Here is a 19,756-nt window from a genome sequence, read left to right as displayed (position 1 = left end):
TTCATTCAAAGAAGTTTAACTTTAGAATATGTTCACAAAAATTTTGGACATACTGTTAGATGAAAAGTTAAAAAATGAACACTAATTTTACATGGTTAGCCATATCTAAATATTATAATTTTTTGTGAAAATGATTTTCATGGTGGGAGATGATCTCTACAAAAAATTAGGCCTTAATTTATTTATATGTCGAAAATGTAGTTATAATGTGCACATAAGAATCACTACACCAGAATTTGTGATTTGCAACGGTCAAGTCCGTCGTTTTTTCTGATTTGCGACGGGTTTTAGTGTCCCAGGTTCCCGTCGTTAATTGCCCTGTCGTTAATATTTGCGACGGAAAATTCCGTCGTAAATGGAATTAGAAGACGACTAAAATACCCGTCGCAAGGTCATTGCAAAGACAAAAGACAGCCTTAGCCGTCGTTGTTTAGAAAAAATATTTTAAAAAAAAATATGCAGGCCAAATGACCTGCAACTGCTAGAGTGGCTAATTCAACTGCTAGATAACTATGAATATACATTTAAAAAGCACATGGTAACTCCATTGCATAAGTAGTATTATTTGCTAAGTGGTTCTTTCAATAAATAATTTAAATGAACAAATGAATTAAAATCAAAAAGCTATTAACTAAACTTTATAACAAACTATAGGCTTTAGTTTTCCATCACTTGCACCATGCATATTCTCGATAAGCCAGCCCTTCTGTAACATAAGGAGCCTGCACCGACAAAAGTTTTTTTAACAAAATATAACTTGATTTTAGAATCTAAAACTATGACATATCTAATAAACAAAAATTGTTATCTAAGGGAGCAATACATGAGTTCATCAGATTTGAAGACGCAAAAAGCTAGAATATAGTTTATTCTTTAGACAATTCTAAGCATGAAGTAAAACAATCTTCTTCCTGTCAATACAACACACACATAGCTGCATACACTTTAACATGCATTATAACCTTATAAAATAATAAATAGACTACCCCTTTAATAAACCTAACTTCAGTAAATCCTTTGGCTTATATGATACCAGAGGCATAGGGTTAGAATCCCGTCAACATCAATAAGTTACTATGTAAAAAAAAAAATGTATAACCTTAGTTATACGAAAATACACTAAAAAGATGACTTACTTGGATCGGTTAAAACAATCACCCATCTACTCGAAAGTGGTTGTGTAGGTACATGGCTGAAAATACATGGCTTACTAGATAGTTTGGTGTGTAGCATGGGCAACAATCTTTCTATACATTGCTACATAATCAACCTGAAAACGAAGTAATATATTTCAACTTAGTGAGGGCTATTTCACCATAAAAAGGTACATATCCATGCAATAAAAAATGATGTAAAGGTTCCTCAACCCTTTTGCTATCCATTATACTACTCTAAACTACAAACCGACCCATCTAGAAATCAAGTCCATCAATTTAGGATTAACTAAACCATGTTGTAATATCCAACTTGGTGATAACCTTAATTCATTCTCTCCGGCCATAATAGAAAGTCCAAGAAAAAGAAGATGAGTGGACAACCCTTATTCAAAAACCAACAAACAAATTCAACTTCAAACGATTAAAATGCTAACAAGCTAAAAGACTTCATTGAAATAAAAGGTTCACAACTAAAAGTAAAGATCATAAAAATTAAATCATCACAACCAACAATAATATTGAATTCAAAAGAAAAGTGGGAAATATGGAGAGTAGTCTAGGTACGTTATGTACTTTTCCTCCCATTGTTTGTTTCATTCAAAGATATCTTACTTAACTATTTAATGGAGTGGATCAGTGGAATATATTCAAAGCTCAAGCCAGCAAGTAATTCAATTCTGGCACCTCAATTATAATTCAAGACAAATATTGGAAAGCTACTACACTACACACACTAATGGAAACCATTGAATACTACTCTTCCTCATGTAATTGAACCTCCCCCTTTATTATCCATGGTATAACTATGATACCTACCTGGAGGTATAAACACTACAATCTAAAAATAATATAAAACTTACTTGTATACTTCTCACTTGAATTTTTTCTTATTCCAATCAAGTCTCTTAAAGATAATATTCTCATTAAACTTCAATCCTTTCTTGATTTACTTCTCAAAGATTAAAAAAAAATGATGGCATGTACTAGTAAGAAACCAAATGACACTTCTTAAAAACATAACAGATAACATAGTCACTAACCTTGTATCAAACAACAAGCCAGGTACTTCCAACGATGAGTGCCACACTTTGCATTGTCAGTCCAATCTTCAAGTTCCACCACAAACACAAAACACTAGAAAAGCATGAAGCCCTTGTCAACGAATTACTTTCCCAAGTGTTCAATGCATAAGCCACTAAAGAATATAGGGTAGCACAATATGAAATTAAAGTAACTATATTAGATCATTCATTTCATCTAAAAATACAAAAAATAAATTATAACAGCACCTAGACTGATGGTTCCTACAAACAGTAAAAGGAGTGCACACTATTATCACAAAGGAAGATAAGTTTTTGCAGCAAAATGGATCATGGAAAAAGCCAAGGGTCATTCTCGAAGTTATTTTTCGAATGCAAACTAAAGAACATGCACTTATCATTCACAGCTTCACCTTCACGCCCTATACTCTCCTACACCAAAAAGAGCACTGTCCAAAAGCTTCAAAGCTCTAAAATATGTAGGACAAAGTATTTCAGCCTCTCAGTAATGCTCACAAGCACTTAAAACCATCTGATCTTTTTTCAAGAATCCCAAGATTAACATGAAACCAGGTTGCAAGGACAAAGTAAGTATGAAACTTCTTAAATGTCCAAAAGTGAATGAAGTTTGGCATTTACCATGGGAGAAAATTGAATGATCAGAGATAGTAAGTGCAAAATCACGATGATATTAACCTTGGCAAAGATCAACTCTCCAAGCGGGATCGACCGACAAAAAATATTTTTTTCTCAAACCGCCTCGAAAATTCCCTAGACACAAGGACATGTATCCGCCAATATAAAAATATTCAGGTATAATATATTTGCCACACTTCCGACCTGAGGATACCTCAAACAAAATTGAGTGCATCGTTAATTAAAGACCACAAGGCCTTGGTCTATGGGGATATGCACAACATAAACTATTCAAGATGAAGACTACGAACTTCCCATTGGTTATACTTAAATCATATATCAGCCTTAAAACTTCGCTAAGGCTCTGAGCCTCTCAATCCACCAATTCAAAATGCACCGTATCAGGCCATATGTGTCGAGAAAAAATGCAACCATTGCAAATCAAATGCCTTGAAGTGTTGGTTTTATTTTCCTAAACTTTGTGATCGTAACTTCGTAAGTGTGGAAACGAAAACTAAACAAAGTCTTGAGCAAAAAGATTAGGAAGGGGAGGCCCAATTTCCATTGCATGGGCTTGAACTCATTAGCACAATAGATAGTACTCGACTACTTTCGTCGGTTTAAATGGACCCAAAAAGAATGGGTATTTCTATCATAAAATTTCAACTGTCATATTTTTCTACTTTATTTAGATTTACTTTTTCAACTTTGACCGTTTCGATTTTCGAGTACCAACAAAATTGCATGCAAAGGCTAATTGCCAAATGGTAAAATCTGAAACTGACCCAACGGCTAGTTTTTTTCATTTCAACTCTTTAAATTGAGGACAAAGACCTCAAACATCAGCTCACTCAACTCTCGAACTCTAGTCTTTTTCTCTGTGAAGCAATTAAACAAGCTAACGAAGTTCTTTCAAACAAACATTCTCAATGGCATCCACAAGAACTCTGGTTTCTTCATTAGTGTTTGTGTTTCTTTTTTCTGTTTAGCTTCTCGGAAGCTAGGGAGTTTTTAGTTGGAGGCAAAACAGATTCATGGAAGATCCCATCCTCTCCATCGAGTCAATTGAATGAATGGTCTAAAGCGTCTCGTTTCAATATTGGCGACACCATCGGTACTAGCTAACAACTATCTTCAAATCCCACTTTATTATCTCCTACTCATTTCTTGAGATATGCTTTCATATTGTTCTGTTTCTCTAATACTTATGCTTTTCTCTTTTTTACAGTTTGGAAGTATGACTCAAAGAATGATTCAGTGTTTCAAGTAACAAAAAGTGATTACGCCAACTGCAATGTATCAAGCCCCATTGCTCAATACAATGATGGGAACACTACGGTGAAGCTTGAGAAGCCGGGGCCATACTACTTTATCGATTGGAGCAAAGGGACATTGTGAGAAAGGCCGAAGATTATTGTTGTGGTCATTCGCCAAGAACTAAGTCCTTGGGAGCTATCTCTCCAAAGACCTTCTCCATCGAATTCTCTAGTGGTCCCGCGATTAAACTCATACTAGCGGTGTTTTTGTTTAAAATGTGGCCCGATGATGGTGGTGTTGGGGATGGTTTTGGTCTGAAACAGTGATTGAAAGAGAGGGTTTTAAGGGAGGGAATATTCTTTATTTATCTTCTGTCATCAGGTGCTTCATATAATAGACCACAAATCAGCACAATATACCACAAAAAGGAAAGGCAAACAAAACTAAGTTATACTATTTGTCATAATTTCAAACTCTACAAACCCAAGTTTCTAAGTTTTAGAAACATATCAACCCCAAATCAATTTTAGCAGAGAAAACATGAGAATCAACTCACCTGAATCAAGTCTAGTCAAAATCAAGGCAAGGCAATCAAGGTAAGGCAAGTCTAAGTTATCATATTTGGTATACAGGTGTTCATGCCTCTAGCAAGGCAATCAAGTGTTTATAAGATATTATGAATTATCAAATCTAAGGTAGACAACAACTCCAACAATGATTATTATGAGGCCTATCAAGATAAAAATGTAGCATCAATTAAAAGAACAAAAATTGGTACTCTGTAGTCTATATTGAAACTTAAAGTACCAATGCAAATGTATCGTCGGATAAAATGAGAACTACAATTTCAGAATTTGAACATAAGACCGTAATCGCAGACATTAAGGCACGCTTAAACAAGCCTCATGAAAGATAACTAAATACATATGGTAATTGCATACCTAATGGTCGTAGAAGCGGGACGACGCCTCCGACTCTTGCCATAAGCAAACAAATACACAAAATATATTAACTACATGAACACGATGAGAAAATGAGTATATATTTAACCATCAAAACACTACTAACCCGCCATGACCGAGAGCCCCCCCTAGGGGCATACGGAACTGAAAAACTTCGACATCATTGTCATCAACTCTATCTATACTCCAATATATCTACGGATGTCACGGAACCCTCGTCGAATTGAAGGATCATGATGAAGTATGAACAAGATGGAATCAATTGGGCAGTTTGGGCTGAAAAAAGATCATCTCAGACACCATCCCTGCGAGTATCACATTTTTTCTGATTTATCACTTACCCACTACAAGTTCACACATAAATCAAACATTCAAATGTCTTAAAAGCTTTACAACATCGCCTACCCTTCCTTCGTTTCAATATCAAGGATTAACATCTAATCAAACCAGTGGTTTCCCAATAAAATAACTAGCTTACAATGGGTGATGTTGAATCCCCAATTTTAAAAACCTAGAAAATTGAAAACCCCCACTTTAATTAAACCAAAAAACGAAATTGAATTAACATAAAAATGCATGCTTAAGCAAAGAGAAAAGAGGGTGATGGAGAGAAACCGGCGACCTTCTTCGATCTCTTTAATCCAAAAGTAAGTGAAAGATGCCTCAATGAAGTCGTGCAAACAAGAAGGAAAAAAATTTGTATCTAACAGTAGGAAGTGAAGAGAATAAAAGAAAAAGTGGAGTGAGTTCGAGGAAGAAGAAGCGCAAGACAAGGGTTTCTGGAGCTGGACGAATTGAAGAAGGCAAAATGTTAGTTTTGATTTTAGAAGGCAAATAGGGTTCAATTGAATGGCGACGACATCAAAGAAGATTAGAGATACTTTTGCCCGTCCTAAATTTAGGACAAAAGAATAAGTCGTCTATTATTCGAGCTAAAGCCTTGCGACGGGTTTTTTCATTTTTGGGACTCAAAAGCCCGTCTTAAATTATAATGTCTCCACAGTTCGTCCTATTTCAGCAAATCTGGTGTAGTGAATATGGCTCTATCCCTCCCCATATCTATGTTTTTGTATTTTTTATTTTGTGGGTTGAGTAAAATTTTGCAGTTCTCTTTACTAGTTGATTTCTCCGGTCGTTTTAAGTTGCTTGCTGTTTTTTCTTCTTTCGTTTTAGGGTGAGGTTTCCCTATGCTTATTGCATTAGCTCATTAATGGCTGTAAATCCTGTAATAAGTCCATTATTTTACTAATATTTCCATCCTCATGGCGCCATAATACCCGTTTTACTTTATTCCAAAGATTGTGATGATCTCAATATGTTCTTTATTTACCAAAAGGAATATAAAAGTATAAAACTGGTGTGTTATTGCAATTCAATGGAAAGAAAGCAGTGTCTAAAACCTTTGCACTTGGCGTTGAGTAACTCTTTTGTGTTTCTGATCTTCCAAATTTTATTTTATTCATTTATCTATTTTTGACCAATCTGTAATGCATCTATCAGGCGTAACTCAGACTCCTCCTGTTAGCCAAATGAAGCCAGTGGCCAAAGAGGTATGACTGAACTTGTATTTTATTTGGTTTTAACAAACTGCTAAATTGGTTGAGAAGATCTGTGACATTTGTAGTAAAACTTGTCTTTTGTCTTTCTATAGGTTTGTCAAGCCAATGATATATAATCAACTCAGAGGTGCCGACCAAGTGCATGGTGCTGACATGCGAAAACTGAAGAGTTAGATTTCGTTGACTTGTTTTTTAGAGACAAGAGTGTGAAGTTTAATATTATTTTTATGATGCCAAATGCACGTGATCAAAATCATCAACCCATGTTTATTTACACGAGTCACGAGTGAGCAAAAAAAAAAACGCTACTAATGAATTAATTATATCACGCCACGTGGCATCTTAGAAAAGCGTATTCCATTTCTACGACATCTTCAAACCCTTCACCTCTTCAGACATCAAAGCATCAAAAAAACCGGAGATAATGGCATAACTCGTAATTTAAACCTAATCCAGGGTTCTTTTCACAACCCACTTCTTCTTCCTCAAAATTTTTAAAAAATTAGGGTTAGGGTTTATAATTTCAAAACCTCATATTACTAGATTCTCAAATTGATGGCTTCGGAAGCTCAAATTGAGGAGAATGATGGTGAGGGGAGAGGGAAGTCTAACAAGAAACCTACACGACTAGTGGTGAGTTCTGGAGGAAGTGAGCTTACGCTTTCGTTTGAAGGCAAAGTTTATGTGTTTAATGGAGTGACACTGGATAAGGTATATATAATTTATAATGCATGGCACAAATGTAATGTATTAGACGTCTAGAAAAACTCTGACAGCAATGTAGTCTATAGAATTACAAGTGCAATTTCTTGATGACCACTATATCATTTACTTTTGAGTGTGTATATTAATTTTGTGCTAATATTTCGAAACAGGTGCAAGCAGTTCTTTCATATTTAGGAGGAAATGGATCACAATTTGGTATGCCCGTAAGTGATAAATCTTTCCATCATAGTAATATGGTAGTTCTGATTCCTTCCGAGTTCTGAAGGAAACCTTTGCTATATCACCTTTTTACTTTGATTTTCCTCCAGGTTATGCTAGATGTCCCACAACACCCCAATCTTTCCAGAAGATTTGCTTCCTTGGTTAGGTTTCGTGAAAAACGAAAAGAGCGAGGATTGGACAATAAAACTCGACATACTACCCATAAAGTGGTTGCAGCGAGGTAATTAGAAATTACTTATGAGCTTTATGTTATTGGGGGTAGTTGAATATCACCTAGAGTTTTAAAGTAAAGAGAAAGAGATGATTTGAGGAAAGAAAGTCAAAGAGGAGAGAAAATATAACAGAAAGAACTACCTTGCTTATAACCCACGACTTCATGGTTGTATATGTATACCAAGTGTATTGGGATTATACGTATGAGACCCATATTGCATATATACGTCCACGTTACAACAGGCCATATACCTAGAACATAAGTATAAAGACAGCAACAGCAAGACTCCCCCTCAACTTGGAGCATACAAGTCGAACATGAAACATGCCCAGCTTGGAAGAGAGCATAACGATATTTCGGATGAAGGGGTTGGTCAAGATATTCGTCAAGTGGTCTCCAGAGCGGGCATAGGGAGTAATAGTCTGTTATTTTGTAATTGGATCACGAATAAAATTGGCAGTGAGCTTTAATTTGTTTTGTCCGTATTGAGTTGTCTAGTATATTCCCACAGCGACAGTTAAAGCCTTCCATAGTAGTGTCTAAGTTCCCGAGGCCACTCCAGCCGTAGCCCTCCACATCCCCTAATAATGTTAGTCTACATGTTAGTCTTAAGTAACCTCACACGTGAATAGGCGTGCTGAGATCCACACGGCTACATGGGACATTGAAAGCCTTGCATAATAGTATTTAAGTTCCTGAGGCCGCTCCATGCGTAGCCCATTGATTTGAGATGCTCCAAAATTAAAGAGTCCATAAATGATAGACAGGACTGCTTGCAATAAAGATCACAGCTTGGTTGTCATAATGTGCTGGCATTAGAGTGCGAATATCAACATCCATGTCGCACAAAAGAGATTGTACCCCAAAAGCATCTTAGAGCAGTGGGAGGCTGAGGGCCATGACACAATACTTAGCTTTTGCAGTAACAGGAAAACTCCGTATACCATGGTTTCCCTTTCTTTTTGAAAGCATGCAGTTATCCTTTGAACTGTAACTTCTCTTATATGTGACACTGATACGAGTATCCTTTTAGTTGTTGGTTTAGCTTAGGTAGTCATAGGATAGTAGAATCTTCAAGGTTAGGTTATTAGTGCTTCTTACCTTTTTGAGTTTGTATTGTATTTATAATCTTCATTCTTGGCCTGTGTGATGGGAGGACAATAAGCCACTTTTGTTTATTCACTAATCATAGGAATTTTCTCCTTTACAGGGCTGATGGCAAAAACAAGGACTTGGAGCTTAATGACACAGTACAGAAAGAAGCGGATTCTCCATTGGCTATGGATTCTTATTTTGAGACTAAGGTGCCAAAACTTGGCATGGTTTTCCAGTCAGACGATCAAGCTTATGATTATTACAATCGTTATGCTAGATCTTTGGGTTTTAGTGTACGGAGAAGTTCATCAACCCATCGTTCAGATAGAACAGTCTCTAAAAGGATCTTTTGTTGTTCAAAAGAAGGTAAATATCGCTGCCATTCAAGAGGGCCTCCGAAGAAGCCGCGGTCACAAACACGAACCGATTGCAAAGCATGTTTTGCTATCAAACTACAAGGAGATGGGAATTATTCTTTGGTGGATTTTATAGAAGAACATAACCATGAGCTTGTACCTCCATCTGAAGTGCATATATTGAGGTCACACCGAAGAGTACTCGGCAGTGAGCATAGGCATGCAGCTGTTGGAGGACCTCGAGACCTCAATAATATCTCTTCTAGTTGTGTTAATTGCCTATGGAAGAAGAGTGGTGATATCTCGAAGAAGAGAGATGCACATTTTCTCTTAGAATACTTTAAATACATGCAAAAAGAAAGCCCGTATTTCTTCTACTCAATGAAAATGGATGAGAATAACCAAATGTGCGCTTGTTTCTGGTGTGACGCTAAGTCAAGGGTGGACTATAGCTTCTTCGGTGATGTTATCTGCCTGGATACAATGCACAGAATAAGTGATTATGATTTTCCATACATGCTATTTGTTGGAGTAAACAATCATGGGCAGCCAGTTCTCTTTGCTTGTGCTTTATTATTTGATGAGACCAAAGAATCACTGGTATGGTCACTCGAGTCATTTTTAGATGCAATGAATGAAAAGCAGCCCAAAACAATTTTTACGGATCAGAGTCCACCACTTATGGAAGCAGTTAGAGAGGTTTTGCCAAACACATATCACCGCCTATGTTTACGACATATTCATCAGAATGCTGTGAACTACCTCTCTAATGTGATTGACGACTGTGGTTCTTTCATGAAAGAATTCAAGAGTTGCATGTACGCTCACGAGACTGAAGAGGAGTTTCAGTTCAGTTGGGATGCATTGTTAGAGAAACACAATTTGGCAAAGAATGACTGGTTGCAAGGTTTATACGACACGCGTCAGAAATGGGCACAGGTATATGGACGAGAGCAATTTTCTGCAGGTGTGACTATTACTCAAAGAAGTGAAGTTATGGATGACTATCTCAAGAGGTACTTTAAGAGACACATGCCAGTGCAAGATATTGTAACTCAATATGAGAAAGCACTTTCTCATCGACGTGGTAAGGAGAGAGACGAAGATTTCACATCCAGGCGAACAAAGCCCAACTTGCGTACTACATGGCCAGTAGAAGTCCGAGCAGCTGAGAGATATACCGCCAAGTTATTTGCCTTGTTCCAAGAAGAGTATGTTCATACGTTGGATTTATTTGTTGATGCCGCCGATGAGGATGGGACAATGTGTATTTACAAGGTATCTTCCTTCGAGAATATTAAACCTCGCACAGTTGTGCTTGACTCTTTGGATGACACGGTGAAGTGTAGCTGCAAAAAGTTTGAGATGATGGGGATTCTTTGTGCACATGCACTGAAAGTATTACATAGCAAACAGGTAACCGATCTTCCATCACAGTACTATTTGAATAGATGGACTAAGGAGGCCAGAGATGGTTTTTTAATCGAGTACCGTGGAAAATCAGCGAAGGTTGATTTTTTCTCATCCTTCACCTTGCTATATACTGATTTGGCTTACATAGCTTTAACTATTGCTGTGAAAGCTGCTAGCACTGAAAGTTCGTGTACATTTGCTAAAGGACTACTAATTCGTGTGTTAGAAGAGTTGGATAGTTTTCTAAAGTCCGACTCAGATAATAGCACAGCCCTTGAAGACGCGGTGCTAACCTTGCGGCCGCTTAAAAAATCGAAGGGCAAAATGAGTGGTAAAACTAAGGGCACTAAAGAGAAAGAAAAAAGGAACGGCAAAACACAAGCAAGGCCAACAGGTCAGCAAAGAAGTTGCAACAACTCATCTCATTGTAAATGAAGTTTAAGCAGTAATAGAATACTAGTTTAGTTTCAGGTACTGATGGATTAAGTGACCCAGCTCTTCCTGGAGCAGCTGCCCCTGCGTCTAGACTGTCGGTGACCTCTGACATCCCAAGTACGCATATTCCTGCAACCAGATCTTGGAACATGCCCTACACCGAGGTTGAATCTCTGTACATGCACCGCAATATAAACAATTATAATTTTTTGTATTATGCCTTAGCTTTCATTTGATTGATTAACTAAGTTTTTTTTTTTTTCCAGGGATCAATTGAGCAAGTGGAACAGAATATATTGCCACAATCTGATATTGATGGCTCACAATATGAATTGATGTCAGGTGGATGGAATGTACAACACTCATGGCAAGGTGAGGTTGCCCCACGGAATGGCGCGGGATATCTGGGATCCTCTAGTTTGGAAGCTCTCTCTTTACGACCCACCAGACCTTTGAGCATGCCACAAATGCCATATGATAAGGTCCGGATCTTGAGTTATATACTGTATTTTACTATTGATTGGTTAGTTACTGTATGCACTTGGATTGCTTTCTAAGAAGAGGACTTTATTAAAGATAGGAGTTTGCTGAAACACGCTGGGTAAATTGTTTTCGGGGTTAATCAGGATAGACCCATAAAACAACAATAACAGTCAATCCAATCAGAGCCTGGAGTAGAGTCCACTACTTGAGGCACATGGATTTATAACAAAAAATCTGAACAGGAAGTTTTGAATATGGATTTCATTTTATGGTGCACAGGGATTTATTGGGTTTTTAGGTCAGCAGTCATCTTCTCATAAACCAACAGAAACACCAATGCAACAGTGTCCACCACAGAGCCTGGAATTTTCAGAACGGACGCTTCATAGGTGATTTCGACATGTTGCAGATTTCTCAGCATAAACATAAATGTGTTTGTATCAATGTAATTAACAACACACTTTATTGTTTACCTATGTTGAATTATGTTGGAGTTATATAACATTTAGAAAGCTTCACTCCCCCTTGTTTACCTAGCGTTTCTCACTTTATTGTTTGCAAGAATGTTAATTCACTTGTCGCTTGTTTTCTGCATTCGAACCTGAAATAGAAATTTGTTGAGTTTATGTTGTTTCACCAGGCTCCAGTACATCCTTCTTACCTTACTTTTAACTTTGTATGACATCATTCTCACACATTATTATGGCTCCTGGGATACTTTTGTCTACACCCATTATATGTCAACTGCCGATTTAGTTCGTTGAAAGGGTGTCCAGGTGACTGCTGATGATCTTCAATGATGCAAAGCATAAGAGAAGCATAGATCTACAGTGTATGACACCCACTCAGAGAGATGTATGTGTTTGTGCACTCAGAGGAAGTTGTTAATGGAGACTATTCACATGGAAAACTTGTAGATACTTGTCTCATATTCCGTGTACCAGATCTACGTAATATCTGATTTATATGTGGGTAATTGCCTGATTCGATAAAAGCATATTGTGCTCTAACCGGCTATGCTTTTTAATTTTGACCAATTCAACGGGGTTTTGACCCTTTTACAACACTCTCTTTTCTCCTGCCACACTCTCTCATCTGCAACACAATCTCTCTCCTCTTGTATTTCTAATGTTGACAAGCACATTAATAGTTGCCTGTTAGTTTCTCTTCGCGATACGTACTGTTGATTGTTGACCGTTAGATTTAACCTAACAAAAATGAAAACCTAGTAGTCATTTAAACTAGTAGAATTACCTATTGTGGTAATGAGGGAGTATCAATTTATTGCTCTACTATCAGCAACTGTTGTTTCGTAGTTTTTGTTGTACGGACATGAAACAACGTTGACCTCGATTTTTGTGCCAAACTATAAAAGTTTTTACAAACCTCCAAAGCTTCCAGTTTTTTACTTTATCTTCTTGATTATCCTCTCCTTCGTGATTTTGGTAAGGTTTTTCATGGAGGACAATAACACAAATCTTAATAATAGATTTTTCTAAGGTTCATCTTCTTGATTATCCTCTTCTTCCACGGTTCTCATTGTTTATTGATATGTTTTGAACTTTGGTTTGTTGTTGTCCGTGTTGGTTTGTTTCTAGGTTGTCTTGGGTTTGTTTTTACGTAGTAGTGTATAGAGTTTTTTAAGGTTTCCATAGTTGTGTTTACTATTTCCATGTTGATTTTCTTCTTGTTGCATGGAGTGAAGAAGTATGTAATGGGTGAGATGAAATTGAGAGTGTTTGATGTGTATATTTCCTTAGAAGGATTCATGTGTCTTGTGGAAGGTATGTCCAAGCGCATGAAATTGAGTTTTTGTGTGATGTACTTGATGAACAAGTCCTTTTGTAGATCGATGAAAAAATTGACTATTTGAATATAATTCAAAAGCAGAATAAGACAATTGTGCAGTCATTGTGGTGAGCTTGGATTGCTTTTTCAGCCGCAATTCCGCTAGGTTTTAGCAATGAAGACTGTTTGGATGCCACCATCAGCTACACTTACATGTATCGTCAGCAACTTGGGTTTTTTGGAAATCTCATTTCCACTTCACAGATCACCTTATGGAGTTTTGGAAGTACGTTTCACTGTATAAGTTTGGGAATGAATCGATGTAATGGTATTTTGTGGAAAAACACAATGTATGATAACTGAGATAACTGATAACCTATAATGTATGATAATCAGCAACTGAAGCCATAAACAAGAACACAATTAAGACACCTATAACAATTAAGACTATCAGGTTGACTTTAATATACACCTATAACTTATGTACAAAATAGTATTATTTAATAACACACTACAACAGATTTGTTTTTTAGCGACGAAAAAAAGTGTCGGAAAAAGTAGGAAAATCGTCGGTAATAGTCAGTTGCGACGTTATTTTGATTGTCGCTCGGTCGTCGCAAAAAGTATAGTCGCAAAAGGTCTAAAACAACGAAATAAAATTGTCGGCAAATAAAAACAATTAGCGACGTTTTATAATGTTGGTAGTGCCCATAAAAACATCGGTATATATATTTCTCGTTTGATTGCTATAAACGTCGCAAAAAGTAATTTGTAGCGACGATCTAGGAAAACGTCAATTAATTGTTTCCACTATCGACAATTTATTTCGTGGCAAATATCTCAATTTTTTCGTTACTTAAATTCGTATTGCGACATTATTTAATGTCACTGAAAATAGGCTTTTGGCGACGATTTATAAACGTCGTTGTATGATAACACTACCGACGTTTTGTTTCGTAGCAACAACACCAAACTTTTGGTTCTAAAATTCATATTGCGACATTATTTACTGTCGGAGAGATCAATCTTTGGCGACATTTTTTTAATATGTCACAAGTTATGGATCTATATGGACGTTTTGTTTCGTTGTTGTTAGTATCTTTTTAGCAACACTCTGGCAAACCGTTGCTTCTTGTTTTTCTTGTTTTTTTTATTATTATTATTATTATTTCCCTACTTTCAATCACTTATTCACATCCAATGTACATGTTTTTTCAATCACAAAACCTAAAAGAAATATATAAACAATATCAATTAAACCACATTAAATTTAACAAACATCAAACCCAAAAATCATTTATATATGATAACCCACTCCATTCTTAAGATCGTAATATGATTCGTTACATACACAATAGTCTTATAAACCACAAAACATGAAAATAAATTGTCTTAACCTCCAACATCTATCACATAGTATTTTTATTTTTATTTTTTGCTAAAATCCTACCCAAAATGTTTCTGCCCAAACAAGTAATCCCAAACAAACCCACACAAATCGTTTCTTCCAACCCGCACGACTTTGAACCTGTAAACAAAATATCACAACATTTAGTTAAGGTACATTGATCAACTATACTCCAACATGCCAATTGAGTCAGAGATATGTACATGGATATGGAAAAATGACACAACACCTATAGAAAACAATACCATATAACCGGATTGAAATGTCTAAGATCACAAAATGGGTAATCAGTATTCACAACTCACAAACTTAACTTATAATCAGTTATATGAATTTGAGATTGGTGGCGGTCAATCCAATCCCCCAAGCATTAAACCCAGTTCAAGAAAGGCAAATTAATCACCATGTAAGAACTAAACATCAATAAATTCAATCGAGTGAATCAACAATCACAAGCACCCCCACTAGTTACGCTATCAATACGAACAACCTAAACACAGATCTCAACCATATTAAAAATTAGACAGCACAATTTCCATGCATTCTCTTCTATCTCTTCCCAACCATGGGTAGTGCAGAAGATTTAAGTCATCTATTTAACCAATTAACATGGGATAATATTAGAAAACGAAAACATATTGGCCTAGCTATTGGTTCATACTCATCCAATGAGACGAGCTATTTAAACATCTCATGGAACATATATACTATCATGATATAATAATTCCCACATAAAGTTGAGCATAATTTTAAATACCATCAATGGTTACTGATGATGAAAATGTAAAGCTCGTAGATTTGGAGCAACATGAAGAATGTGATAAATAGTAACAAATAGTTTAATTGTGACAACACCTCCTAAAGCTTAGCAGAAGTCACAAAAATCACATATATAATAGACACTTAACTACGTTAATCATATTCCACTGACCCACACGAGGCTGCAGCTTGACATCTCGACCAGTATCATGGTACTTCAACTGAAAAACAAAAAAAAAAAAAAATTACATACTACTTGACCAGCATAAATCAGAAGTAAATAACAAGAATATCCTAGAGCATAGTTACCATTGGTGCAGGTAACACCCTCGCATTCTGAATTACTGCCAACTGGGGAATCACTTCAATGCCAAATTCTTTAGCAAATCTGTCATTTTTATAATCATTATGCAAAGCCATCTGCATCCAAACACTCATCGGAATTAAAAGCGCTAATGCAAAAGGGAAACAGAGGAATACATAATCATGTTTATGACACGTAGGGAACAAAAAGATTGATTAATATCAAACTTAGTGTGGTGCATACCGTTTGGATATTGTCCTCCCTTTGCTTGGGATGCTGACAAGATGCTCTTAACATGGCAGTCACCTGCTTCTCATTCAACTTTTTAGAATATCTCTGCCCCTCGACAATTTTGCAAACCTAGAATTGAAATGAAATAATACATGAACCTTGATATAGTGCAAGCATCCAAAACATAAAGGACTCGAGTCTTAACATGGCAGTCACCTGCTTCTCATTCAACTTTTTAGAATATCTCTGCCCCTCAACAATTTTGCAAACCTAGAATTGAAATGAAATAATACATGAACCTTGATATAGTGCAAGCATCCAAAACATAAAGGACTCGAGTAAAAAAGAAAGAACATCCATAGGCAAGTATGTAGGCTTTGAATCACTTCCTGCTTGAAAAGCTGGCCAATGACCATACCGCAGCTTGACATGATACTTATCATGGAAGTACTGAGCCACAGACATTCTTTGCCCACCCTCATCAACAACAAAAACCTAAATAGGCAGCAAAATCATAGCATAATCATAGGAGAAATATCTTATACTGGATATATAGAAGTCAGAAACAAGGTAAGTTAAAGACTTACATCAACTGTTCAACAGGTTGTGTGGTTATCCCTGAAATCTTGTTGCGTTTTCCTTCTTTCCTGTGGGTCAACTCAACACGAAGTCCTTTCACAGCCTTCTTGACCTGACAGACAAATGCAAAATAAACACCCAGACTGACAAAATACAATCAAGTCAACAACATAATACTGCTTCAACAAAGAAAAAGACAACCATACCTTAATACGATCAGAATCACTCAAAGGCTGTGATGGATACCTTAAGTTAAGAAGTCTTTGGACATAATCAACAACAGGAATGGCTTCATAGAACAATGTTGCAGCCACATCTACACAATGAAGGTGATGATGATGAAGTTAAACATCAAAACCTATAAATTTCTTCCCTCCTACATACTATACTACTATTACACTATTACACAGAAATCTAGTGTAAATATACCAGCTGAATTGAATAGAACAAACCTTAACATTAATCTTAAGAGCCACGTTTTCAAGATACTGCTTGTTACATTTCATTGACTGCGTAGGTTGACAACACTGGGAGATTATACCCAACTCTGTCTCGCATATTCTTTTAATTTTACCTGTACAAGAGTATGAAAACCACGAACATTAATAATAGACATGAGATTGTATCAATATACTAAGCTCTTACTCACCATATGAACCAGTGAAATCAGTAACTCCAGTATTATCATGCCCTCTTTTTGGTGCAATAGAATGAAACTCGTCAAAAAAAAAGAAGGCACGGTGCTGCAGCAGCTGCTTTTGAGAATACATCCCGGACCTGAAGCCAAAAATAGAACATCACACTAACGCACATTTCAACAGCTCAGCTTTAGCTTATTGCATACGTTCACAAGTTTACCTCCCGAACTGCATTCTGTATGTTCACAAGTCCGCCAACTTCATCCCACCCAATGCGGCCACCTTCCGAAGCAGATTTGGTAATATCACGCATGGAAACTGGAAGGAAATCATTCATCGTCTGAGAAAAATCTTCTCTTACTAATATGATAAAAGAAACGGAAATTTTAAGAAACTTGATTGAGCTTGGCAGGAACAGAAGTAACTTTTGTAAAAAAGTGACAAGGAAATAAATTATTGCGACTATTCCTGCTGTGTAATTATCATATAGCATATGGGAGGACCAATAGGTAGCAGATGGCCGGAGAGAACTATATGATCGTGGAACCTATGACTTTGGTTGTTGTCTCACAGAGGACTAAAACCCTCATCAAGTATTCTACTACGATCCACTTCTGGTTCTCTTGAGTTAAAATTTATGCCTGATTATCAAATGATACTCCTGTTAGCTACAATCTTTTGTATTGCCTTTTAATGCCCCTCAAAGCACGCTTGAGAAATAAGTAACCAAAAAGTTCATCGAGAGATTTTACACAAAGAACTACATACGTTGTTTAATTCAAGTAATCATGTTTCCTAGCATGATAGCTCTTACATGATGTAATACAATCACCTAGAACCCTAGAATATTAAAACACGTGGGATTTAAAGTGCTCAAATATGCCCCTGATAGGAGAGCTTCTACAAGATCTCCATGGAATGGGTTTGAAGACACAACAAAAACTATGAAACAACAAGGCCACTCTTGAGAATGTAAATTGTAGTTTTAAAGAATCTAAACGGATTATTTCATGATATCATCTTTTAAAGCATCTTGAGGTATGTGCTACTAGGTTGCAAACATACAAACTTGAAAAAGAGAAGCTGGCCATCCAAAAAAATTCAGAACAAGGAAATCAATCATTATCACCAAAAGGAAAGGAAAGAAAAATGACTTACTTGTTATCATTGTGATACCCCGACATCTATTAAGGAAAGGCTACATCTGAACGAAAGATATACTTGACACCCTTTGTAACATTGCGGGCTTCATGTAGCATACACTTTTCACCGTGAATGTGAAGAAGAGCCATACCTTCAATAGGAGCCACCTATACATAGAGAAGCCATCACTTTTGTAAGATAGACATCTAAACAAAATGCAGCTTAGAAGTTAATCAACTACAGAAACTGAAGAAAGGTCACAGCAAATATCTTCCAAGTAGCATCCATGAAAAAGAAAAGTGATAATATTTAACCTCAGCAACAACACCTCGTCTAGAACCATAGAAGACAGAGTCCTTTCACTAAGTTATTACCTGAACTAGCAAAAAAAATTACCTAAACTGATAGCTACCGCTTGCAGAGTCCTCTCACTAAGTTATTAACAATAAAAAATCAGAGTTTTTGCTCCTAATACTAGAAACAATTGCTTCTTTAATTTCTACAAACAAGTTTGAATGATAATTCTTGAAGAAACGAAAAGAAAAATCACAACTTTACTCTTTTTTTTAAGGTAAACAGGTTCAAAGAAAGATTTTTCCTTTAAAACTTACCAGAGATTTTCTTTCCCTCAATGAAGGAAGGATGAAGGAGATAGACAAATTGAACACGAAATAATTAAAGCACCTATGTACAAAAAAACTATAGCTTTAACAATTATAGAATATTAGAAAAGGGGTAGAAGAATAATTAAAAAAATAATAAGGAGAGAGAAAGAAGTACCTGGAGATCGAAGTTGAGAAGATGAAGAAGGAGAGTGAGGAGCCGTTCTATTTCCTTTTTAGTTTATGGTGTTTATGGTGTTTTTCCTCTGTTACTAATTTCCCCCAAAAAGTGTTTCTTCCCACTTTTCTTTTTCGTGAAAAATCAAACATTTGGCTGCTGGTTATAATCGAAATCGCGCCAAAATTGAAAACGTATATTCCGACGATATAAGCGTCAAAAATAAAATGCTAGGTCCCACGATCAACAAAAGCGTCGCTAGCTTAAGACAAATAGTGACGAAAAAAATCGTTGCCTTATGTACAAACGTATTTTCGACCTTTTTTTATCATCGGTACTACACTATTTCAACTAAAAAAAGAATAAGCGGTTGCTAAAAAATATTTAGACCACTATTTCCGACGAAAAAAAGTCACAAATAATCATTTTAATATTTGAAACGAACAAATTATTAGGGACGATTTAAACGTGCCAAAATGTTAGTTTTAGGAACGAAACGAAAACGTCGGTAAAAAAAACGTCGGTAAAAACCTATTTGTTGTAGTGACAAGTGAAACAAAAGTGTTGCATT

At 36.3% G+C, this 19,756-nt stretch overlaps 3 protein-coding genes and 1 long non-coding RNA gene across 8 annotated transcripts; 1 reads left to right on the top strand and 3 right to left on the bottom strand.

Annotated features, from left to right (window-relative positions):
* Positions 1 to 1,171: 1,171 nt before the first annotated feature.
* Positions 1,172 to 5,052, bottom strand: LOC147492555 (uncharacterized). Its single transcript, XR_015199297.1, has 3 exons — positions 5,032 to 5,052; positions 2,198 to 2,291; positions 1,172 to 1,270 (listed from the first exon to the last, which is right to left on the bottom strand). It is a non-coding gene; the product is annotated as an uncharacterized LOC147492555 (long non-coding RNA).
* Positions 5,053 to 7,004: 1,952 nt separating this feature from the next.
* Positions 7,005 to 12,188, top strand: LOC147492554 (protein FAR1-RELATED SEQUENCE 5-like). 3 transcript variants are annotated; one of them, XM_086566672.1, is made up of 7 exons: positions 7,005 to 7,322; positions 7,487 to 7,540; positions 7,646 to 7,779; positions 8,984 to 11,031; positions 11,133 to 11,236; positions 11,339 to 11,554; positions 11,835 to 12,188. In XM_086566672.1, the coding sequence occupies exons 1-7, from the start codon at positions 7,167 to 7,169 to the stop codon at positions 11,946 to 11,948; spliced, it is 2,826 nt and encodes a 941-aa protein (XP_086422798.1). In that variant the 5' UTR covers positions 7,005 to 7,166; the 3' UTR covers positions 11,949 to 12,188. The 3 variants fall into 3 exon arrangements, with proteins under 3 accessions (XP_086422798.1, XP_086422797.1, XP_086422796.1); XM_086566671.1 differs by having other exon boundaries at positions 11,109 to 11,236; XM_086566670.1 differs by having other exon boundaries at positions 11,103 to 11,236.
* Positions 12,189 to 14,627: 2,439 nt separating this feature from the next.
* On the bottom strand, positions 14,628 to 16,540 carry LOC147492553 (protein argonaute MEL1-like). 2 transcript variants are annotated; one of them, XM_086566683.1, is made up of 5 exons: positions 16,262 to 16,540; positions 16,058 to 16,174; positions 15,820 to 15,930; positions 15,660 to 15,731; positions 14,628 to 14,871 (listed from the first exon to the last, which is right to left on the bottom strand). In XM_086566683.1, the coding sequence occupies exons 2-5, from the start codon at positions 16,109 to 16,111 to the stop codon at positions 14,782 to 14,784; spliced, it is 327 nt and encodes a 108-aa protein (XP_086422809.1). In that variant the 5' UTR covers positions 16,112 to 16,174; positions 16,262 to 16,540; the 3' UTR covers positions 14,628 to 14,781. The 2 variants fall into 2 exon arrangements, with proteins under 2 accessions (XP_086422809.1, XP_086422808.1); XM_086566682.1 differs by having other exon boundaries at positions 15,683 to 15,731; positions 16,262 to 16,531.
* A 90-nt stretch (positions 16,541 to 16,630) lies between these two features.
* Positions 16,631 to 19,310, bottom strand: LOC147492552 (uncharacterized). 2 transcript variants are annotated; one of them, XM_086566680.1, is made up of 8 exons: positions 19,186 to 19,297; positions 19,017 to 19,089; positions 18,421 to 18,572; positions 17,483 to 17,580; positions 17,274 to 17,401; positions 17,077 to 17,198; positions 16,831 to 16,940; positions 16,631 to 16,736 (listed from the first exon to the last, which is right to left on the bottom strand). In XM_086566680.1, exons 4-7 carry the CDS (start codon positions 17,494 to 17,496, stop codon positions 16,872 to 16,874), a joined length of 333 nt encoding a protein of 110 aa, XP_086422806.1. In that variant the 5' UTR covers positions 17,497 to 17,580; positions 18,421 to 18,572; positions 19,017 to 19,089; positions 19,186 to 19,297; the 3' UTR covers positions 16,631 to 16,736; positions 16,831 to 16,871. The 2 variants fall into 2 exon arrangements, with proteins under 2 accessions (XP_086422806.1, XP_086422807.1); XM_086566681.1 differs by lacking the exon at positions 19,017 to 19,089 and having other exon boundaries at positions 19,186 to 19,310.
* Positions 19,311 to 19,756: the final 446 nt, after the last annotated feature.

This window comes from Coptis chinensis, chromosome 6 (assembly GCF_015680905.1).
Source record: "Coptis chinensis isolate HL-2020 chromosome 6, ASM1568090v1, whole genome shotgun sequence".
In the NCBI taxonomy this organism is placed as follows: Eukaryota; Viridiplantae; Streptophyta; class Magnoliopsida; order Ranunculales; family Ranunculaceae; genus Coptis; species Coptis chinensis.
Note: the sequence above shows the minus strand (reverse complement) of the source record. Positions and strands in the feature narration are given on the sequence as shown.